A 24912-nucleotide genomic window follows, 5' to 3' on the forward strand; every position below is an offset into this window, starting at 1 on the left:
GAAAATATACACAAATAGTTGTAGAGGTTAAAAATAATTGATTTATAAAAACTATAATATTTTTTTTTTTACGAAAACAAAAATCAATTGGTCACAATAAATGTTGGTGTGCGATATTCCTATATTTTTATATTGTTGTTTCATTAAAAAGGAATATCAATATTTTTTTTTTAATAACAATTTGAAAATGTCCCTCTGTTTTAAAAAAATGTTAATAAAAGTTCGTAGTAACGTTTTTATAATGTTACTTGTTTATAACAAAATTAGTTTTAAAAAGGTTTAGTAATATTTCTATAAATATCTCAATTGATATGTAAAAATGTAACATGTGATATAATGTTACTAATTATATTAGTAATATTTTTTTATAATTTATTAACATTTTTTACTTTTTACTACAAATCAAATAAATAGTAGTGATATTTGTCCGATGTCTTCAACCTTCAAAGTTACAGTAGGAATATTCATTTTATTGTTTTATTACTGGGTTAAAATGAAAGATATTTTATTTTCTTTAATAATTCATCTAATTAAAGCTTTATGAGCTCTTCAAGTGACACGTTATTAAAACATTTACATATTCTTAAACTGATCATATGAGATTTTCATTGATTACAAAACTTCTCAATATTTTATCAATAGGATCATATTTTTCATGATGTTTGTCTAAGGAGTAAACCACATTCAATATGGTTTGTAAACCTAACTTGTATAATATCACTTTGTTCCATATTAAACAATTCATATTGATTTGTGAGTAAACTAAGTCTATTATGACGGGTAAATAAACCAAGTTCTTGAATAATTCATATTAAAAATATTTTTGAAGCCTTTCATAAGATGGTCTGGGTATATGATCATCTATTAATTGAAAAAAATGCTCTTAAAACATTTTTTTTGCAAACAATTTTGTAAGAGAACCAGAGTTAGTACAAACATAAGGGAAACTTTGAGATATGAATAAACTTATTGATAGTTTCTTTTAAGACGTTTTGACAAATTGATAATTCAAATTGAATTTAAGTCTTTTTGTGAAACTTTATCCTAAATAAAGTGTCTTATCACATAACTCATTAATGAACGCTGATTAGAAGTCCTTTGAAAGAAAAAAAAATAATAATTGAACTATATACTTCACTTTTTTTAAGTAAATTTTACAGTTAATTTCTTACAAAAACACCTTTTATATATATATATATATATATATATATATATATATATATATATATATATAAATTTATTAAATTAAATATTATTAATTAATATAAAATTATATAATATACACATTGTGTAACATCCCATTTAATAGTTTTCAACTCCTAAATAAAATATCATATCATGATAGGATATGATAGGACAAAACATAAAGCAGGAATAAGTCAAGATAGTGTATTAGTACAGTCATCCACATAACCGTAGGAAATACCAACTACACGTACATCATATTCTAAGAAAAAGCTAACAAAAATTCCATGAGCAAAACGCAAACAGGGACTACTATCGAAGTCCCATTCTACTGTCTACTCCTATCCAAGAGGGGAATATCTTCACCTGCATCTTTATTTGCTCACATCACAATGATCATTGCAAGAAAAGAACCAGACACAGGACACACAGAGAAAATGAAAGGGTAAGCTAATCTCATTAAAAGAAACATGTAGCTCAATTATAAATACCATGCAATTTTTCTCATTTTCACCATAATCACTTAAACCACCACAACACAACACATATATATGACTCTAGACTCAATATCCGGATTATGTAAGCGACATTGGACCTCTTGGTGGCACGCACCTGTGATGGTTCCTAAACTCTACAGAGTTTGGCCTCAAGGGGTTATCACCCAACCACTCATAGGGTAAGTTCCCTTCTCATCTAAGACTTGATCAATTCCAAAGACTAGGACCTCCTGCTACTCCTCACGACATAATCCATTATGCTCTATCTGAGCTTGAATGATTATTGGAGTTTCAGGATACCTCCAATAATGAGTCCTTATGACCTTACATTCACTAAAAACATTCTCCTTCTAGGATTTTCCTTGAAATTCTAGTTCAACCGCACCTTCTCATAATCAAATTCATACATTTCTGCCACACACACATTGCCAAAATCACCAGTCCAAACATATCATTATCAAAGCCACACTTTAACATTTCAGTTATAATTTCATCTAGCATAAACAGAAAATAATCACTTAGCTGCAGTAGTTATCACTCAAGCTAGAAGGTTTCGCCCAGACAAAAGGGTTCTCTCGCTTAGGCGGATCATTCTCGCCTAAGCAAGACTCGAAACAGCGAACAACCCAAACTCTGAGTGAATTCTCACTTAGGCTAAGTTGTCTCACTTAGACGAAATTGTCTCTTGCTCAAGCAAAACTTGCTCGCCTAGCTGACAATTCGCGCAATAACAGGGATGAGTTTCTGATGTTTTTGCTCAGGCCAAAGTTGCTCGCCTAGGCGAAAACACCACATTCCCAATCTGTTCTCACATGGAGAAGCATATAATTATGCACAATTTCAATCACACACTCAAATTCACAATTCAAGCACCTATTCAACACCCAATCATGCAATTAAAAGAACTAGAAATGATTCTCGTACGAAATTCAAGAAAACAATATATCTTCCCTTACCTCTAGACAACACTGGATTGCAGAGAAGAAAAACCCATAACAGAAAGAGTTTCACAACCGCATAACACCTAATGAATTGGAATACAGAACCACATAGAAGGATGGGATCCTAGATTTATCTCAGAAAGGGACAAAATTCCAGAAATTGGGAATTAATGGGAATTGGAAACTGGAACTGACTTACACGAAGGGGAGGATGCTCAGCTTGGAGGGAGGATCCTGCATTGGCTTTAAGCTTGCTTGCTGCCACAAGACAAGAAAGGGGCAGTTTAGACGATGGGCAGAGCTTAAGATTTTGGAGAAGTGGAGGAAGCATAGAGAAATATGAGAAAAGGAAGATGACTTAGGTGAGACTGTTTTGTATACTTCAGAAAAGAGTTAAAGGAAAAAAGAGTCTCATACATTGTCTTATATATGAATTTAGATTGGTTATCATTTATTAATAATTAAAATATAATTTGTATATCAGATTATTTAATAACAATATTTATTATTCTATAAAGTATCAAATAAGAGTATAATTGAAAAAAATATATAAAAAAGTTACATAGCATTTTTTGAAAATTATAAAAGACAAGAAACAAAATATATAATTGTATTTTCTATTAAATAATAATAATAATAATTTTGATACGTTTTAGTGGTCGAATAATCATATGTTTAATATTACTTCCGATATTTATAAATTTTGTTCAAATATATAATATTTTGTTACTTTGAGTTATTCCCTTTAGAAAGTATTTGGTTGAAAATAAAACAAAAATTATCTACGTATCCTAGGAATTGAAATAAAAATATTTATATTTGTAAGTCTAAAGCAAAATAACAAGGACAAAACTAATTCATTTTTAAAGAAAAGGAGTCAAATTATTTTATAATAATTAAAAATAAAACAAGAACTATATTTATTTTTAGTGCACTAAAACTACATTTTGAACAGTAACATCTTTTTTTTTCTTATAAGAGTAAAAACTAATTTGAACTATTTATAGTTATACTTATTAATTAAGATATTAGAATGCATGAGTCAACATTTTGTTCCAAAATTTCAAATAGGTTATAAGAGGTTTTTTTAAGTCTCAATTAGGTCTATAATTTTGAAAATGCATAATAATTAGGTCAATTTCGTTAGTATGATGTCAACGGTGATAAAAATGTGCCACATGTTAGCTTCTATTTTTTTGAATTTTATTAAAGTTTTTGAAAATTATTCATGTCATGTGTCACATGTTAAGTTAGTAAGATAAATCATTATTTGAATTTCAAATTAGTCCATATATTTGTTATTTGATTATATTTCAGTCCATCTTTTTTAATTTTCAATTTCATCCTCTCTAAATTGGGACCAAATTTAACTTTTATATAAATATCATAATGATATTTTTATGACATATTTTTAACAATATTAAGTTTATTTAAATTTAAATTTTACATTAAACTATTTATTTATTTTAAAATTTTAAATATATTTATTTTAACTTTTTACATAATTATTTTAAAATTTTATATTTAAATTTATAAAATTGTTATTTTTAAACAAACTCTAACATTTGTATATAAATTATTTAAAAGAATTTTGTAACAAGTTAAAATAAACAGTTTAAAATTTTAAAACAAAATATAAGTAAAGTTTAATGTAAAATAAATTTAAATAAACTTAATATTATTAAAATGTTTAATAAAAATATCATTATAAAATTTATATAAAAGTTAAATTTGGTGTCAATTTGGAGATGATGAAATTGAAAATAAAAAAAAAGATTAAAATATAATCAAAATAACAAATATATAAACTAAATTGAGATCGAGACTTGACACGTGTGACCTTACTGACCTCACGTGACACAATATTGACATGACATGAATAATTTTCAAAAAAACATTTAAAAATTAAAAATAAAATTAAAAAAGTAAAAATAATTCAAAAAAAATTTAAAAAATAGAAGCTAACACGTGACACATTTTAATACATTAATTCCATATTAACATAATAAATATAATTCTTACACATTTTAAAAAATGTAAACTTAAAACTAAGAAAATCTTAAAACCTATTTAAAATTTTTAAATAAACATGAATCAATAAAATATTTTAACCATGAATCGACCATGAGTAATTGAATGCGGTATAAACAAAACATATGAGATCCCAATTCAATTTTCATTACCAGTGTAAGTTGGGGTAGGTCAAATTAGTTCATCTATATTTTCTTTTAAATGTATTAATTAATTAATGTATTTCACACACTTTTCTTAATATATATAGTTACTACTGATTAATAATTATAATTAATTGTATTAAAATTAATCGTGTTCTAATTATTACCATTTTTTTTTATTAAAGAAAAGATTTGCATTTTCCCCCTTCTCCCTCCACCATCTTTCCCATAAACCCCTTCTGGTTTGAGACACGAAAGGGTTTGTGTGTGTGTGTGTGAGGACGAAGTTGAGAGAGGAAAATGGGAACATCAGTGCAGGTAACGCCACTGTGTGGAGTGTACAATGAGAACCCTCTCTCGTATTTGGTCTCCATTGATGGCTTCAACTTCCTCGTCGACTGTGGCTGGAACGACCACTTTGACCCCTCCCTCCTTCAACCCCTGTCCAGGTCTTTTTCTTTCTCTCACTGCTTCAATTTTTTTTTTTTCATGTTGAGAGGCACTAGAACCAGAAAGAAGAAGAATAATGTTTTTTTTTTTTTTTTTTATGTGGGGTGGGGTTGTGATTATGAATGACAATGGAATTGTGTTTTAGGCATGTTTGTGGCGAATAAGATTGAATACTTTTTATGTGGGTATCTTTGTTTCAATCCGTCTGCCTTCTTTGCTTCCTAACATGATATGAATTTCAACTCCATAGTATTGATTTTTACGAGTTATTTTCCTTTATACCTTGTTTGTTGTCGGGGAACTAGAGTTTTGAATAAGAAAGGAGAAAACTTTTTTTTTTTTTGTGGGATTGTATTTGAATGACAATGAAATTTGTGTTTTTTTTCCCTTTTGGGCGTGTTTGTTTTGTTACCTTTGATTTCTTATTGAGGTTTTATGACTGGCATGTAGGGTAGCATCAACCATTGATGCTGTCTTGCTTTCACATGCTGATACACTTCACCTTGGTGCCCTCCCATATGCCATGAAGCAGCTTGGACTCTCTGCCCCTGTTTATTCAACTGAGCCTGTCTACAGATTAGGCCTTCTCACTATGTATGACCAGTACCTCTCAAGAAAGGTGAAATTACGCACTGGTTTGTCTGGTTTTGCTGTTGAGAAGAAGATTTTTTGTGCTTCTTGGTTTGTAGGATGTTGGATCTCTCATATTCTTATATGTTCACTTGTCTTTTTAATCACTAGATAGAATTTGGAAAATGTGTGTGTTTCATAGCTGGATGGTTATATTAAAATATTCTGCTCTTTTGTAGCAAGTGTCGGAGTTCGATCTGTTCACACTGGATGATATTGATTCTGCTTTCCAGAGTGTAACGAGGCTAACATATTCTCAGAATCATCATCTGTCAGGTAGGTGTTTCAACTTTTGTTAGCATGTCATGCATTGAAGTGGTGGCATGTATTTTGTTTCTCTTCTTCCACTCCACCATTCTATTTGTATATAATATAGGTTAGTATCTGGATCATAATCCCATTCATACCTTTATTTATTGCATGAAATTAAAGATCATTAGGAAATCCAAAGTTTCCTCCAAACTGGAAACCTTTGTCTTGGCAACAGGTCTCTTGAAGCTAAGGATATTTCTCACAAAGGAGTCAAATATGAAAATCGCTTTGTTTTGAGCCAAGTTAAAAAGATATATTTGCCTCATGTTGAAATATTTAGTGGGGCTAAATGGCCAAAGTTTAAGTCACATAGTATAGCCTTTTAAAGGATCAATGGTCAATGCTGAAGGTTTTCACCTAATTTTTTATGTTTGTCATGCTATACAGTGAAAAAATATTTTTATGTGACCTTTCATGGTTATTTGGCAAATAGAAGAGGCCTGAATGATAACAACTTCACATGTTTCCGGTCTCTAGTGTCTAGAATTATTTGCATGAGCAATGGAAGATTTTTATTAACTAGAAAAAATTGATTTGAAAGTTTAGTTTATCTGTGAATACACCTTATTTTCAAATGTTTTGGAGCTTTGAATTGCCCTAAATTTAGTAATAATGTGAATCCACTAATTCAAAGTATGAGATTAGTTTAAAATTTTATTTTCAGAAGTTAATACGTTTTTTTGTAGTAACAGTTTACTTATTTTCACCGTGTGAAATATTTGTCCGTGCTGTAGAAGTTATGATATAAAAGTGTACATTAATTAGTGATGTGAAATTAAAGCATGCATTATCAATTCATAAAAATAAAGCTTTTGGTGTGAGACAAAAAGTTGTCCACACTTGAAAGAAATCTGTACAGTCTCCCAAACCTTGCATATAACCTTCTCGACCAGTATTGTTTAATCTTTTTTAGAGTTCCTCTCTGATTCTGATATGCCTTGATGTTTCTGTACTTAATATTCCCTCATTTGGGTTGTGTTATCTTTAATGGCATTTTAATTTTTAACTTCTTTTAGGCAAAGGAGAAGGAATTGTGATTGCGCCTCATGTTGCTGGACATCTTTTGGGAGGTACTGTTTGGAAAATTACAAAGGATGGTGAGGATGTAATATATGCTGTTGATTTTAATCATAGGAAAGAAAGGTAAATTACTCATGGTTCAATTTTATCTTTTATACCTTTAGAGAGCAACAAGGAATCTTCTCATCAATATATTTTTTTTCTAGGCATTTGAATGGAACTGCTCTTGGTTCTTTTGTGCGGCCTGCTGTTCTAATAACTGATGCTTACAATGCTTTGAACAATCAGCCTTACAGACGGCAAAAGGACAAAGAATTTGGAGGTAACCATCTTTTTAATCCTGTAACTTCTGCAATGTGACTGAGCTAAGCAGGGTTTTTCCATTTTTTGTTTGTTTTCGCAATAGCCATTAAGAGTAAGCTGTAATATTTTATGTCTGGTACATTCACTTATGAGGCAAGCATGTACTTTTAATCTTGACCAAGAAATGAAAAAAATTGTTTAGGATTCATATATGCTTTGGCTTTTCTAAATTTCTGATGATCATATATCTTGTTGTCTATATAGATATCTTAAAGAAGACTCTAAGAGCAGGTGGCAATGTATTACTACCTGTTGACACTGCTGGACGAGTGTTGGAACTTATTCTGTTGTTGGAATCGGTCAGTACGAGACATGTGCTTCTACTCTCTTTCTCCCTTTTTTTTCCCTTATGGTGTTATGTCTGAATTAATATCTCAGATCTTTGTTCGTGCAGTATTGGTCTGATGAAAACTTGAACTACCCTATATACTTTCTTACATATGTTGCTTCCAGCACAATTGATTACGTGAAGAGTTTCCTTGAGTGGATGAGTGATTCCATAGCAAAGTCTTTTGAAAAAACTCGTGAAAATATTTTTCTTCTGAAGTAAGTGACCTCATCTTTCACTTATAGTTGAAGTAAGATATTCTTTTGTCAAAGTTTAATTTTATGCTGTCTTTAGGAATACTTTTAACACCTAATTAGTGCATGGCATATTAAACCTATGATTACTATGAGTTTCTTGAGATATCTATTATATCAAGCAAATGATTTCTTCAATAATAAGTGAAAAGTGGCTTTGATAACCTCAGTTTAAGGATATCAAACAAATCATTAATATGTTGTTATGATTGCTATTATCTTGTGTCTAAAACTAGATTGCAATTCTTGTACCTGTAGGTATGTTACCCTTCTGATTAACAAGACTGACCTTGAGAATGCTCCAGAGGGTCCAAAGGTTGAATAATTTGTATACTTATTTTTCGTCAGATCAACTTCCTTACTGACTCTGACATGTATACCTTTCATAGGTGGTTCTAGCATCCATGGCAAGTTTGGAAGCAGGCTTTTCTCATGATATATTTGTTGAGTGGGCCAATGATTCGAAAAATCTTATGCTTTTTACTGAAAGAGGCCAGGTATATACTGAGAATTTTTTTCCTTTGTGTTTCTGTATTCATGAGAATCACCATAAATTGTAGCATGTTTCTCTAAGTTTATCTGCAAATCTATTAACAGCTTGTAAGTGTTGATGCCACAGTTGCATTTGTATTTTAATTTTCAATATGAATATTGTTTTAGCTTTTCCCAAGGCACCAAAGATTAGATAAGTCAGAAAAGTTATGATTATGTTTGCTGTTGCTAGTTACTTTAATGCTCTACAAAGTATTCTTTTTTGCATTTACTGATGACCTACCTTGACACTGTTCCCTGTGAATAAATAAAGTAATAATGTTCGTAAGTTGGTTCTAAAAGTAATCTGACATGTGCATGGATTTTTTTGCTGTGAAAACAGCATCTAATTCAAACTTTTTAATGGGGTTTCTTATGTTGGTTGTTGGGAGAGTGCTTGAGTTTATTGCTTACCCATTTGTAATATACGTTGATTTCTCTTTGTTGTCTTCTTGGCTGTAAAAGGTGTAATGAAAGCAACCTTTCTTTGTATCCGTGGGGATATATCTTTTCACTGTTGCATTCAAGATGATACAATCCTGGTTTCCGCCCTTACAATCTTCTCACCAATCATTTTGTTTCCATCTTGCATAATATTTTCAACAACACATGCACAAATGCAAATACTGCTAATTTTCCATCTTTTGTCATGTATTGCTGTCGTGTATTTAAATTCTAGCTTAGGATGTTGTATTTTCTCTCCTACTAGCCTTACAGAATACTGTTGAAGATTTATCTTTATTAAAAGAATGCTTTATATTTGTGGTAATGATGTTTTCTCTTGTTTAAGCAACGAGAATGGAGCAGTTAGTCATGTAATATTTCCTGTCATGTGTTTTCTTTAACAGCTTAAAACTGATGATAGCTATTATTCGTTTCAACTGATTCTCATGTGTTTGGATATGTAGTTTGCCACACTAGCTCGTATGCTCCAAGCTGATCCACCACCAAAAGCTGTCAAAGTTGTTGTGTCCAAGCGTGTTCCTTTGGTTGGGGAAGAGCTAATTGCTTACGAAGAAGAGCAAGATCGAATAAAAAAAGAAGCTTTAAAAGCCAGTCTTATGAAAGAGGAAGAATTGAAAACATCTCATGGGTCTGATAATAATAATAGTGATCCAATGGTCATTGATTCTGGCAATAATCATGTACCACCAGAAGGTATGTGTAGTATAAATTATTTTGGAGCTATTCTTATGAAACGTTCATATTTTTTTCATTTTAAGTATAAAATATAAATTTGGCACTGTTCTCTTGTGAAATGTAATTGGACAAACAAAATTGTCCATTTCAGATTTCTGTAATAAGTACCTCTTCTACTTAACTTCCTCATTCAGAGTTGTGTTTTATATATTTGAAATTTTCAATGATTATAGAACTGAACTTTTTGTCTTCAATTGGTTGTGTGTGTCTTAATGTGTACTGAACATTAAGAGTTTTAAAATAAAAGACTACCATTTCAACAAATAACATGATGTTGAATTGTCTTTGGAACATTATTCATCATTTTATGAACTTTCTAATGTGACTGCTATTTAATTTAATCTGTATTTAATATAAATCATGTTATGGCATATTTACTTTCTGCATATATTGAATTTGTCTGTTATTATGCATATTTTGAATTTTTTTGGAAATTTTTTGTAATGTTTTTTAAGTTTCTACAATTGTTTAAACTTCCTTCGCTAATTTGATTTGTACTTGCAGTGGCTGGTCCACGAGGTGGAGGATACCGGGATATATTTATTGATGGATTTGTTCCCCCTTCCACGAGTGTTGCTCCAATGTTTCCCTGTTATGAGAATACATCAGAATGGGATGATTTTGGTGAAGTCATAAATCCAGATGATTATGTAATTAAGGATGAAGACATGAATCAGATTGCAATGCACGTGAGTTTCTTTTTTAAAACATCTACTTCCCAGTTTCAGCTTGTAATTTTTATTTTTAAAAAAATCTACCTTGCTGTTTATGCCATGTTTGTTTTCTGAATTAGAACAAAGAAGGTTCAATGGGTAGAATATAATGAATATAAGTATGTACAAAGTTCAGACTTGCGACACATAAGGTCAATTGCATTAATGGATCACAAAGCATAAGGAGACTTTATAAAGGAAAAACTATGATACAAGAATCTTAAGCTTAGTAATATGTTATGGTCTATTTTGCATTTGGTTTGGTTGCTTCTGTCTTTAACTCTCTTTTTCATAGACATTTGGATGGCGAGTAACAGATGCAACTTCTAACTAATATTTTTTACTCATTTACTATTTTATGAGTTCTGATATAGAAGAATGGAGAGTTTTGCTCGCATCTATGCTGCAACATGTTATTAATACTATTACTTGATTATCATTTTTCCTATTTTCTGTCAGGGAGGTGGTGATATAAATGGAAAACTTGATGAAGGTGCTGCAAGTTTGATACTTGATACAAAGCCATCAAAAGTTGTATCTGATGAAAGGACTGTAAGTAGCAGTATTTATTTCTTATTTTTAGTGTTTCTGCTTTTTATGAATAGTAAATTTATTACGTTGTATTTGAATTTGGACATGTTACCGTTGTATTCAGAAATTGAATAGATGAACCAGGTTAAATTTTTTTAATTTTGCCTTCCACTTTGGCACTTTGAATTTTTTTTTATCAGCACTTTTGCACTTTGAATATTATTAAATTCTACGACTTTCACAAATGTTTTACATCTATCAGTTCTTGAGATTTACAAAAGATGGTATTATGTCTGTTTTTCCTGTAGTCATAGTAATCCTACAACTGAATTTTCTTCATATCTGTTATTTGTTCCATAGTCGTGCGTGTGTCTCTGTTTCTATTTATGTCTCAGGAATCTTATGTTTTTATCCCCAAAGAAATCAAGCATAATATTGAGTTGGAACCACATTCGTGGTTTTTTTCATACAAAATTTTGTTGTGTTCATTTTGAATTTTATCATGCTCTTCAGCTCTTGTTATCCATTCCTTTAATTTGGATTTAAACACATCAGATCAGATAGGGAGCATTACATGGAAGCTTCTTTTAGTTATTGTTGTACAGACAGATGCATTTCTTATGCTTTGAATATCTAGTATGTATCACTCTACTTGTGTGAATCTTAAATCTGCCAAATCTACATATAATGGTGTAAGGTATTGACATTATTTTTTTTTTCCAGGTGCAAGTTAAGTGTTTATTGGTTTACATGGATTTTGAAGGACGTTCAGATGGAAGATCCATTAAAAATATTCTATCTCATGTGGCTCCCTTGAAGCTGGTATGCATGTCTTTAATGCTCTTCGGTTAACCAAGCACATCATTAAATCTTTCGTAAATTATATTTGGATTTGTCTTTTTTGGAATGGGAACTGCCTCAACCAGGTTGTTTATTTTGCGACCTTTAAAAACTATGGTATCTTAAGTGAGGGAACATTTTGATCTTCTGGCTACAATTGTGTGGTGGCAAGGAATTATGATTTAGCGGGATAGTATTATAATGGGTAGATAAAGGTGCAGGAAAATATATTGATATTGTAGGCTTACTCGGCGGGCTTTTTATGGTTTGGAAAGCTGAATAACCCAAGGCTTACTTGGTGGGCTAGGCCTAATCAGCCATCAAACCTAGCACAATGAGGGAAGATTACCCAAGACAAGGGGTATTTCAGCCATATTTTTTTGCCAATGAGAGACCTTTTAATAGGAACTCTTAGAATTTTTGTTTAGTGTCTAATTCAACCCGCAAAACTAACTTGTAAGGTGAGCACTATCTGATATTAATAGCTCCACCCTTCAAGTTGCCATTAAGACATTTTCCAAAGAGGCTGCAACTAGCTTTCCAGCACACTTGTGCCAAAAAGTGTGTCAAATGCAAGTGGAACAATAGATCTTGTATAGACTTTAATACCATAAGAATTCAAACATAGGATCTATATTAATTCCACAAAATTGACTTGTAAGGTCAAGATGATCCTAGCTTTATAAGTTCGACTTAAGTCATATCTCTCTATTTGATGTGGGTCTAAACTCTATCATTGAGGCTGCAATCATGGCAAACCCCAATAGAGGCTGCAGCTAAGGCAAGCTAGGGGTGATTGCAATTAAGACGACTTTTAAATAGTAACAATATGTGAGAAAAAGTGGAGGGAAATTTCGTGAATGTGCTTGAGTGTATTTCTTCACCCAGAATGGCAAAACAATTTACAAGAGAACAATTAAGATTAATTTTCTAATATACATTTAAGGTAACTATACTAAGAATTTGGACAACTTTGAAAACAAACAATAAAGAAGCCCTTATTTCTTAAAATATTCATATCTTGTACAATATAAGGGACTATTCGTTTGGTTTTTTTCCCTTTCTATTTTCTTCTCGAGCTAGTAGAGAAAACCTTTTCACAATGGTCCCACCTCAAGTTTTATCTCCTGATTTATCCAATTCCCAATCAGGTGAATTTTCTTCGGAAATGCAATTTCTCTCTAACATTTTTCTTTTTCCCCTTCTTCCTAATGGTTACTAAAAATTGCACATAAACACATTTATCCCTAGAATCTAGATATTAAAATATACCTAAAATCCTAATTTGGTAAACTAAAGGCTTAAATCTACTTTTAGTCAGTTTCGCAAATGTGCAGTTTTGATCCCTATGAAGTCATAATTGAAGATTTGGTCCTCCAGTTTTCCAAAATTAAGCAATTCAACTACTGTATCATTCAACTGTTAAGAAAATATGTTAACATATATGTCAGATTAATATGTATTTAAAGTTAAAGTTAATTGTCAAACCTTAATGTTAATATCTTACGTAAATGAGTAATTGACTATTATCACTTATAAACATGTAGCATTTTTTGTAAGCAGGATGAAATATTAACAGTGGACTAAAATTGCTTAATTTGCAAAATTCGATTACCAAATTTGCAATTAAAACTTTATAGGAACCAAAATAAGACATTTGCCAAAATATAGAAATCAAAAGTGGATTTAGGCCTATATCAAATTGCCCAGAAAGATTCTGTTGCCTTGGTGGAACAATCTTCCCTTGAGTAATATTAACTCGTACTATGGTCCTTAAGTGTTATTAAAGTCCCTTGAAATTAATCCCTGTAAAAAATGTCTGTGATACATATTAATCCCTCACGAATGTCAAGTTTTGTTGCATAAATTTAACATTTGGGAACAAGGGGACAACTAATTCCCTTATATCTATTTGTGCTTGTCAAATTAGTTTACTTGACGGACTAATTATGTTCGCTAAAAATTTAATGGACTAATATTTGACAGACTGTTTACTCGAAATTAAAAGTTGAATACCTACTTAACTGAGAATTATCTTGAACAATCAATGGCTAAACTAGGAATAAGGAACTGTATATCACGAGACATGCAACAAATCTGTGCATGTATTATTCTGATTGCCTCCCAACTTCCCAAGTATTACTATTTAACATTTTAGCTATTATGGTCTAGCTCACTGGCACATGATATTGGTTGAAGCGATGAACTAATGATACTATCATTATTATCATTTACTTGGTTTATTGTCATGCATGATGATGAATACTTGATTTTTCCAAAAGGTTTTGGTGCATGGATCAGCAGAAGCTACAGAGCATCTGAAGCAGCACTGCCTCAAGCATGTTTGCCCTCACGTTTATGCTCCCCAAATTGACGAGACAATTGATGTGACCTCTGATTTATGTGCTTACAAGGTACAATGATGTCAAGTTTCATACATTCCCAAAATAGCTTTACACGATGTCAAAATTAATCATGTGCTTTTCTGGGTATAGGTTCAACTATCTGAGAAGCTAATGAGTAATGTACTCTTCAAAAAGGTAAAAGTATATCATGTTGAATATCTACAACCAACCTTTTTCCACAATGTTGGAATTCATTATTTTGAATAATGAAAATGAATTCAACTGCAGCTGGGAGATTATGAAGTAGCTTGGGTAGATGCTGTAGTAGGGAAGACAGAAAGCGACACGCTTTCTCTGCTCCCTGTTTCTGAAGCAGCTCCTCCGCATAAGTCTGTTCTTGTTGGTGATTTGAAATTGGCAGATATCAAACAGTTTCTCTCCGGCAAGGGTGTTCAGGTACTTGTTCAGTTTTAGTTTCCGGTTCCTCTGATTTTCGATTGGCACATGAAGTGATTTCTATTTCATGATCAGCCAATTAAAGTTATTGAAAATGTCGTTTACTGTGTTCTTTAACTGAAATCCGAGTAAAAGAAAATTAGAGAACACTGACTATGAAAATATGTATCCTAACTCAAGTAACTTCATAGGTGGAGTTTGCTGGTGGGGCTTTACGTTGTGGTGAATACGTAACTCTTCGGAAAGTTGGGGATGCAACTCAGAAGGTAAGTGCTTCTTCTGAACATCTGTTATTTCTGTAATCTTAGAAAACTGGTAATTTTTAATATAGACGAGTTTATTCAGTTGTTGGGTCATGATTCTGATCTGTTAAGATGATTTTTTCTTTATTCTTATAGGGTGGTGGTTCTGGTGCTCAGCAAATTGTTATTGAAGGTCCTCTGTGTGAAGATTACTATAAAATTCGTGACTATCTCTATTCACAATTTTATTTGCTTTAGATTTGGTTGGACTAGTGGAATGGCTGATCATGGATTTCTTTCCTTGCCCTATTTTCTGACACAACAATCTAGAGCTGTTTTTCTGATAAGATAGAGAACACAAAATTGCTCGGTGAATGCGCAAGGATTCAAGACTAAATATGTCTGAGTAGCAATGCTGGGACAGTTACAAACTGGTTCATTTAGGTAGCCATTTGACACAAGATTCCCAGGGCCCCTTGCTGAAATCACGCCAAATCATTTTCGTCTTTGTATCTCTGATTTACGCCGACCATCGCTGTTTCTGGTGGGTGTGAACTTCTCTGCAGATAGATACTTTTCAAGTGTGTTTGACCTTTGTACAATTATAGAAAAGGAAATGTAATTTGTTGCTCATGTGTAGGCTTCGGATATTGTTAGGTTATTCATTTGTCACATTCGGTTTTCACACTAACGTGAAATTAGACTGACAAAATGAACAAAATTGTCCTTGTTAATTTGTGGCTAATATCACTGAACAAAATTAGAGCTTAATCACATCTGTCTCTACGTTTGTGCTGAACTTTGATTTACAAGCACTTGCTGAAAATTTTTGCTGCTTTGAATTAGTTTGTGGAAATAACTTTTGTTGGACTGAATTAAGACACTTGCTGTTCAGCCAAATGCAATGCCGTTTACCCATTAAATTGAATAAATAGTGTGAACAATGACAGTATAATTGGCTTTTGCCCTGATTTAATTGCAAGTTGCTATGAACGACTTTTTTTTCATTAATTTTATAATAATCATTGTGAAAGTCGTATTGAACATGATTTTTTATTGTAACTGTACTATTATAAATGCAAATTGAACCTTTTTAACATAAAAGAAAGAGAAGGGTAACACCGGTGAAAAATAGTCCAATTGAGTTGACTTCAAGAACTCAGATTGATGTCAAAAGAATTTCAAGGTAACAATCATTTTGTCCTAAAAATTTGTTAAATTGATGCTGAGTTACACATTTTAGCAGTAAAATAACATTATTTACAACTTTTAAGTGTCATAAACAAAACAGTTCAATGTTAAAATCAGGGAAAATTAATTTTAACAAAATTTTATTAACAAACTTTTAACAACCACGATGGATAAAAAGAAAAATTTGGTGTGACTTAGAAAGAAATAAAAAAATTTGATATATGTTGAAAAGTAAATTTTGTTAAAAAAAAAAAAGAAAACTGTCAAACCACGTCAAGTGTGCCACAAATGAATCGAAACTTCTTTTTTTTTTTTTTTCCATTTCTTTCTGTGGCTGATAATCAACTAATACTGGAAGATAGTGATTGTTGAAACTTGAAGTGCTTAAATCCAACGTTACGTTTTTTGCTTTATGCACAAATCTAAAACCATATTTTTTTTTATGAGAAACCCTATCCCTTACAACTATAGATTCTGAATAGCTAAGTACAAACCAAACTATATACAACCTTTCCAATCTCCTGAGCTCTCACAAGAGCTTCCAAGAATGGGCAGAATATCATGCACCACAAGCCTGATTATGTTGCTGCCTGATGATCTTGAGATGTCCATGCACTCCTGCAGGTCTGCATCACAGGCTATCAAAACCCATTCATGATCATCATCCAGATACTTGATATCAAATGTTCCCTCCTCTAGTTTCAGCCTTTTGGCAATTTCTTCTTTCAATTCCACAATGCCACAGTTCAAAGAGATCTTAAACCTTATGATATCTTCTTTGTAAGTTGCCTTAATGGTCACAATCTTCACCTCTTTCCTGACTGCAAAAGGTGTCATGTTATTATTATTGACAGTATCCATGTGTTGCAGAGGACCCAAGTCAGAACATTGAGGATTCATCCTGCAAGGTTCTGGAACCTGATCCTCCAAAACAGCATCGGCTGAAGGACACAGATTCCTCAAGTCCTTAGAACTACCAACACCCTCAAGTAGTTGTCCTCCAAATGGTTCTTGAGGTTCTGTGGTTTCCACGAAGTTAGGCATAGGGTATGCAGTTGCATGGTTTGGTGTACTAGTTGAGTGCAGTGTTGACCCCAGTGATCCCCTTAAAACAAGACATTGCTCACTGATGCCTGTTACAAATATATCTTTTGGAGGGGACATTTCATTTGGGGGACTACCTTGGCATGAACCATGGGGAGAAGGATTTGCACTTTCTTCACTTGAGCCACTGCCAGTTCTAAACCTGGTTGTGCCTTTAGTGCCAATCTCCTGAATGGCCACCACAACTTTTTCATTCATCACTTTCTCAGGATTTTGTGTCCTTGTACTTAGGAAGTGACCTTCCACCCCAGTTTGTCTGTTTGATTCTGGTGCTCTAGAATTATCAAAATCATTTCCATTGATCTTAGGTTCTGATGGCCTAATGGTCAATGAGGTTTGGCGGTTGAACTTGTTTGAAGTGGAGGGCTCAGAAAAGGAACCAGCAGCAATGGGAAGTGAACCAGTACTTAGAGAGTTCAAACCAAATGCACCTTCAGCACCATGGACTGATTCAATAACACACTTTAGCTTGGATAGGGAACGGTTAACCTTTTTGATCTTTCGAGATGGCCAACGCGATATCCCATGTTGCCTACAGATGCGTTTCATTGTGGTAGGGCAAACTGCATGCACATCAATAATATATCTAAGAATTTCATGTTTGAGCTGCTACTAGTAAAAATGAAAGCTACTAGCAATAAACAATGACCACTTTTTTTGTGTTTTTGATGATTAAGTATTTTGTATGTAACTTTGTGTTTCTAGAAAGTAGCAAGAAAACTTAGATATTGTAAGAGAAGAATTGTTGCCATATAACTACTATATTTCATGAGCTCTTCATTGCTGTAGAGCAAAATTGTATCTTAGCAGAGACACAAAAGTATTTCGTTTAACTGCTAAATCAGAGAATGAAACATACCACCAAGGCTCTTTGCAGCATCCTTAAGGCTTCCAGTGAAGTAATGTTGCAAAACATCAAGACTAATAGATTTCTCAGCTTTTCCACGTTTTCTCTCTGAGGGTTTCTTTTTGCTTCTGGGTTCCAAGGAAGTGTTCTGATCAATGTGGCCACCTGTATTGTCACCAAGATTCCTTCCATCATTTAGGTCATCAAAGTCTGTTGTTATTTGCTGCTCAGATGGCTCCAGTGGCAGCCTCTCCCCCATATTTGGTGAGGCATGTCTAGGTGAGGACTTAGAAGATTGAGTAATTGGAATTGATTCAAACCACAAATGAACTCTTTCTTTTCTTGCTTCTATAATTTCAATGGAACAATTCTGCTCAAGTTCAACACCAGCAGCAATCTTAAGACTCTGAAAATGTGGCTTCATTGTGGCCAATATTGACCCCAACAAGCTCTTTTGTTCATTAAAATCTGTGACCCTTGGAGGAAGAAAAAACTCTAGCACATATTCATCATTTCCTGTGTGAGAGCTTTGTAAGCATACTGCAAAAGAGCTGTTTAAACCAAACATGAGAGCATAATGTACTAATGGATATTCAGTTTTGCAGAATTGAGTAATGTTCCCACAGAAGCACATGTTGTGAGACAAAAAGGCCCTCCCAGCTACCCCTTGACCTTGTTGTAAGTGATGCTCAACACAAGCCTCATGGAAACCCCATGTATGAGCATCTATGACATAGAATGCTACCTCAGTTATAGACATGCATACTTGCCCCATGCAACAACCATCAAAACTTGAGCAACTTTTCTTATGACCACCACCATGTGCCAAGACACTCCGATGCTTACATGGAACCCATGTTTGTGCTAGAGGCAAACTATGAGTCTCACACACAACTGTCAGTATCTCCAAAATCTCGGCTAATGCGTGCTGGCGATCTTCATTACAAATCTGGTTTAAAAGAATTGCCAAGTTATATCTGTGATAACAGAGGGGTAAGATAGAAGTCACAGAACAACATACGCATATACATGTATATACATACATATATATACATATGTATATATATCTTTGGAGAAAATAAACAAGACAAGGGAAGCATCATGCATGATAGTAGAAAACGACCTGATTGTATGGATGCTCCGAAATTTCTGAACTCCTTAAATTAACTGCCTGCAAAGAAACTGACAGCAGGTGACTCAGGAATTTTTAAGAACATATTAATCAATTCCGACACTGCAAACAACAGGGTCACATGACATCACTAATGGAACATTGTGACACTGCAGAATTGAATTAAGAATTATATATTCATGCTTTAGAAGTGAAGTTAAACTTACAATTATCATGTGATAATAACCCTCAAAAAGTAACACTAGGGAACGAATCTAGCATGAGCAAAACATGCAATTATAAGTTATAATGAAGAACAAAACTTAGATACAATACTCTAAGTGTTGTTTGTTTCAATGTTATTCAACCAGAATTGAAATTTCATATAGTGAAAATAACACCTAGAGTATCGTATTAAAATTTTGGTTAAGTATGTTTTTAGTCCCTAAACTTAACGCAAAATTGAAAATTTTCCTTTTCTCAAACTTTAACACAATTTTGTTCCCAAACTTTAAAAATAATAGATATAGTCCTCCTAATCTAATTGTGTTAATTCCTTTTTCAGGATGACGTTTGAATTGTTTACCGCATTTGACATGTTTCAGCTCAAACCTCAACTTGGAACACCATTTATTAAGCCTAAAAACTTTACCATGTTGGGTTAAAAGAACTACATCCATTCATTTTTAAAGTTTGGGAACCAAAATGTATCAAAGTTTGAGATATGAACAAATTCCAATTTTGCATCGAAGTTTTGGGACTAAAATTTAAAAGCACATTTAACCCTTCAAGTTTTCTCCTATAATAAATAGTACAGTGCAAAAGAAATCCAACCTCAAGGGCTTTGCAGATTTTGTCAACCTCAGGAGCATAGTTAATCTTCGGTGAAGTCATTATCAACTCCAGTACAGCTACACATGACTGCCCTGCAGGTTCAAACACAGGTAGAGCCAAGGTTCCACGAACATTGTAATGTTGTGCATGGTTTAGGCGCTGATACTCTTTGCTAGAATAGTACTGAACATTTGGAGTCCATTCTGGAATTTTTTGCTGAAAAACTCTACCGGGAAGTCCCAGTATTTCATCATTCTCTCCATCCACAGAAAACATATACCTCAGAGACACTGTTCTATACTGATAAAGTCCATTACTATGTGGATCAAGAACAAATGGTTGGCCTGAAGTTGTGAGTGCATACCGGTTTCCATTCCTCACAGGTGCCCAAACCTGAGCAAGAACATTCTGTTCAGTCAACTCTTTGAAGTGGCGAAGTGCTTGTGTCATTCTTTCCTTGATTAGACAATAGCCATCTGGGTTTTCTGAAGGTGGCACAGTTACAGGAGATGGTGACACAGTTTTCTTGGTGTCATAATTTTCAACCGGATTTTCAGTTACTGCTTTTGTGTTACCTGAAAGTAGTAGCTTCAGTCAGAACAACAACTGCAGGTCCATAGAAAACTATAGCGTTCATGTTTAGCATAGATGTCTTTGGAATGAATGAACTATGAAAACTTATTCTTGGCTCAATATTATTATATCTAGTACTTCTACATTTAGAAATAACTACATTGAGATTTACTTTTAGGCTCAGGTGTCACTGGAACAGTCTATGAAAATTTGTACAATTATGCTGATGACATTTTTGAGCTCAATTTCATGTTATATCCAGCATTTCTGTGTTTATATTATACATAACTACAAAAGCCATAAACTCATCTTACATACACATGCCATAGTCAACATCCCAAGAAAGTTGGAATTGTTGACAAAAGAATAAGGAAATGAGTGCACATAATGAAGCCTTAAAATTTAACTGTTCAATTTATAAGATGGAGATGAAAAGAAATTTCATCTTTAGATTTGGAAATGCTACTTTATCATCTATGAAATAGAGCCTCACGAACGGCAAGGGAAATAGAGAAAGAAACTCCAAAGAAAAACTGTTGAAAAATACAATTCTAAATCTTAAATTTCACAATCAATTGAAGCAAGTTCAGTGGCTGTTATCAAGTTAGAGTCAACTTGAAATGAATCAAGTCATGAAAGTTGAAGAAAACTCCAAAATCCAATTCAAAATCCAAACTTAAACAAACCAAAACAAAAAAAACATGACAAAATAGGAAACTGTGGCAAACAAAGAATGATACCTGCAGTTGCAATTCTGATTTGTCTCTCATCTTCAACATCAGAAAAAGCCCAGACAGGAGAAAAAGGTTGTTCAGAGATAGTGGATAAGAGAAAAGGAGACATGGGATTGGAGATCAAAGATATATGATCCAAGGGCCATAGACTTTCAAAGCCAATGTCAAAATCCATGGAAAACCCATGTTCCTCCTGTGGCTTTGACTTGGGAAGAAGGTCAGAATTTTCTTCCTTGGATTCTGACATTTTCACAAGGATGTTTTTCCTTGAAAACTGGGTGTACAGAGTGATAAAGTTTGGAACTTTGTAATGATGAGAAGAATGAAGAGAGTTGAAAAAACTAAACAATAGATAACGATGGTTGAGTAAAACTGCACAAGGTGGAGAATATAAGAATATGTAACAAAATGAAAATTTTACTATGGATATGCCACTTGCTTGTTGAGAGAAAAGATAATTGAATGTTGAATAAACAGTGTTAAAAAGAAAATAATGATACTTTCACATCAACATAGTTTTTACTCTTCACACTACCATTCATTTTATTTTTTTCTTTATAAATACAAAAATCCACTTTTATTAGAACCATTTTATTCCTATAATAAACTGTGAAACAGTTATTGTGTCAAATAATTTTTTTTCTAAAAAAAATAAATATAACAATTTTTTGTTGTTGGACCAAATGCCAGTTGCCAAAAAAGATGGTCCCTAGGTACTTGTCTTTTTCTATGATATTATTGACACATCTTTTACTATTTTGTACTGAGAAAATAACATGTTGGGGTTAAGAAAATAACAACATGGTGCTAGATTTTTATCAAGGTGAGGTTAGTTACAAATTTATTATTGTTTTTTGTCTTGTTACAATAAGACAAATTATGTAAGAGAAAATTTATGCAAGATAATTAAAGAAGATACTGGCATAAAAAAATTAAGATAATCTTCGTATGTTGCTGTGTAACTAGTAATTTTTTTGTCTCGTAGTTGTATCATTGTGGATGAAATAAAATAGCTTTCCATCAAAATCTGCCTTTTAATTAATTTACTTTATGAAAAGATCAAAGAAAAATCATGGGTTTATGCATATCCAAAATCACCATATTCTACTAGTCCTAACAGTGACTAGTTGTGGCATTCATAAATTTATAAATGATATTTCAAGAACTACCAGGCAAAAATTCAAATCCAAAAACATTTGAATTAAACAAGGGCTTTGATATTGTCAAAGCAAAAACTTGACAGTTATTCATTTTCTTTTGCAGTGTTCTTCAGTTTTTTTGTCAACCATGTATTGTTTATTATGCAGGCATCAAAGGTAGTTGGGGATGCCCTAACTCTGAGAATACAACAATTATAGGAAGTCTAAATTTTATGTGCAGGGCATATCCAAAAAAGTCTAAATCAAATTATGTTTTTATTTTATCTGCAAATATTAGATGTTAGTTACTATCATTAGCTGTGCATTTCTGTGCATTTCTGAGGCATTGTCCGCTTTATAGCGTTTGAACTCTGTTACGATTTTGTTTTTAAAAGACATATAAGAGGGTAGAAGGAGGTAGGAGTATTTAAATTTCGTTTGACCTCGACTCTTAAGCGATGTGGAGCTTATTGGATATACCGAAATATATATATATGGTAAGAAACTTTGTGTAGGAATCTCATTCCGGAAGGAGTGGACTTGACCTTGTTGAGTGTTGCAGAAGAGATAAAGACATTGGAGCGAGATACGGAGATTAAGGTGGTGAATCAAATGTAACTTTGCAGATAAAAATGGATAGGAATCTTTCTTCAATAAGAAAGGAATGTTGGTCCACAAGTGCTTTTTTTCTGTATATGGTGAGTGGATAAGTAACTGTTCCTCTATCACTTGAGAGGACATAGTTGAGTGTATGAGATTCAACATTGTTTCAAGTCAAAGATTAGATTCTGGTGCATGATCAATCATCTATTGGTTGTCCTTTAAAAGTTGTAACTTTACTCATTCATATTCATCCTCAACATTTATGGTATATGCCAAAAAAAAAATTGTATCAAGAGAAAGGATTTAGTCTTTTACAACATAAAATAAATATTGATTTGAATTTCATTGAAAGATTTAAATATCTTTTAAACAATTGTTTTATTGGAAATCAAACCAATAATTTTGAGTCTCATATCAATCGTGAGAACAATCATTATCACTAAGATAAAAACTATAGGCATTTAATTATTTTTATATAATGGTATAACGGTCTAAATATCATAATTTATTTGTGATTTGACCTACTTAAACTATTAATATCACCTACAAAAGATATTCACATTAAGTTTGTAATGTATCTACAATCACAAGTTATTTTCCAATTCATTTTTGTATTATAAATTGTACTTCAATTTTTTTTAAATAAGACAATTTATTTTCTTATTAATTGATAATATGTTTCATATGTTATTTATAAGACAAATGTATGAACCTATATATCACATCAAAGTAGCATTTTTTTTTAATTGACTAGTTGAGCAAAATGATTTCTTTAACTATTTCTATTAATAGCGGATTTTTTTTCAATCAATATGGAATGTAGTGAAATGTTCATAAATCGTCATTAAAGCAATATTTCATCAACTAAAATAGTTTTTAATCTAATTTAGAGTTAAGAATTCCATACACGTTATATGTTATAATTACTATTTTTATTGTTAGTAAAATATTTTTCTTACATATTTTAGTTTTAAGTATTTTAAAATATTCATGTAATATGGGAAATACACATGACTAGTAAAAGTTAATCTCATATTTTGATTCAACAAATTTACTTTAAGAACAAAAAAATATATTTTGTTCAATGAAATAATAATACAACATATATGAAAGTCAATGTGATACTACAATGCATCCAAATAAGTGGATAGTTTTTTGTTTAATTAAGAACAATGTTTGCTTACGACATGCAACTGAAGGATTATTTTATGGATTGCACATTCAAAACATGAAAAGAAGAAAAAAAAAACGAGTCAGATATGGCAATTCTTGTTTCATTATGGTTTAATGGGTCATTAGTGACACTAATTAGTAATTTGTTTATTCAAAAGTAAGTTTCTTAATTACTTAATTTGGAATAAACAATTGTCCTCATCACCAAATCTGTCAGAAAATATTATTCAATTAATTGTCTCTTTTATTATTACAAAATTTGTTGTCATTACTTGTTTCAACGTTCCTTCCATGCTTTCGATAGAGAAATAATTTATAATAAAAACTATACTCCTACTTATATTTATTTAAAATTCCAGAATATTTTCTTACAATTGATTTTTATCTTCTTCTTTTTTAATTTTACGTTGATTCTTTTGACTAATTCTGTCAGTATTTGATATAAATAACGTTAATAATTCATTCTACGTTCATTTTAAGACTTAATATAATCACTAGTAATAAAATCTATCATTGAAAAACTTTGTGATGGTAGTGAAAATCCAATTCATATTCTATTGATACATTAGTGGAATCTTTATCAACTCATGA

At 32.1% G+C, this 24912-nt stretch overlaps 2 protein-coding genes and 1 long non-coding RNA gene across 3 annotated transcripts; 1 reads left to right on the plus strand and 2 right to left on the minus strand.

Moving 5' to 3' along the window:
* Positions 1-1296: 1296 nt before the first annotated feature.
* On the minus strand, positions 1297-2999 carry LOC146887266 (uncharacterized). The gene is made up of 3 exons (XR_014994188.1): positions 2823-2999; positions 2639-2706; positions 1297-1557 (listed from the first exon to the last, which is right to left on the minus strand). It is a non-coding gene; the product is annotated as an uncharacterized LOC146887266 (long non-coding RNA).
* Positions 3000-4983: 1984 nt separating this feature from the next.
* CPSF100 (cleavage and polyadenylation specificity factor 100) lies at positions 4984-15811 on the plus strand. The gene is made up of 18 exons (XM_028069195.2): positions 4984-5246; positions 5698-5866; positions 6057-6153; positions 7206-7332; positions 7416-7531; positions 7777-7871; positions 7967-8118; positions 8413-8470; positions 8544-8651; positions 9594-9843; positions 10390-10574; positions 11058-11150; positions 11853-11951; positions 14252-14383; positions 14465-14509; positions 14603-14770; positions 14962-15036; positions 15169-15811. Exons 1-18 carry the CDS (start codon positions 5098-5100, stop codon positions 15268-15270), a joined length of 2220 nt encoding a protein of 739 aa, XP_027924996.1. The 5' UTR covers positions 4984-5097; the 3' UTR covers positions 15271-15811.
* A 773-nt stretch (positions 15812-16584) lies between these two features.
* On the minus strand, positions 16585-21772 carry LOC114181756 (protein NLP6-like). The gene is made up of 5 exons (XM_028068302.2): positions 21413-21772; positions 20100-20674; positions 19278-19325; positions 18167-19103; positions 16585-17870 (listed from the first exon to the last, which is right to left on the minus strand). The coding sequence occupies exons 1-5, from the start codon at positions 21651-21653 to the stop codon at positions 16702-16704; spliced, it is 2970 nt and encodes a 989-aa protein (XP_027924103.1). The 5' UTR covers positions 21654-21772; the 3' UTR covers positions 16585-16701.
* Positions 21773-24912: the final 3140 nt, after the last annotated feature.

This window comes from Vigna unguiculata, chromosome 4 (assembly GCF_037176805.1).
Source record: "Vigna unguiculata cultivar grain cowpea cultivar isolate G323 ecotype 2 chromosome 4, ASM3717680v1, whole genome shotgun sequence".
NCBI lineage: Eukaryota > Viridiplantae > Streptophyta > Magnoliopsida > Fabales > Fabaceae > Vigna > Vigna unguiculata.

Coding starts and splice junctions, on each gene's coding strand:
- CPSF100 (XM_028069195.2), top strand. CDS start 5,098: ATGGGAACATCAGTGCAGGTAACGCCACTGTGTGGAGTGTACAATGAG. Junction 8,119..8,412: donor GAAAATATTTTTCTTCTGAA/GTAAGTGACCTC, acceptor TTGTACCTGTAG/GTATGTTACCCTTCTGATTA. Junction 10,575..11,057: donor TGAATCAGATTGCAATGCAC/GTGAGTTTCTTT, acceptor ATTTTCTGTCAG/GGAGGTGGTGATATAAATGG.
- LOC114181756 (XM_028068302.2), bottom strand. CDS start 21,653: ATGTCAGAATCCAAGGAAGAAAATTCTGACCTTCTTCCCAAGTCAAAG. Junction 19,326..20,099: donor AAATCTGCAAAGCCCTTGAG/GTTGGATTTCTT, acceptor GTTTCTTTGCAG/GCAGTTAATTTAAGGAGTTC. Junction 19,104..19,277: donor CGGAGCATCCATACAATCAG/GTCGTTTTCTAC, acceptor CTTTTAAACCAG/ATTTGTAATGAAGATCGCCA.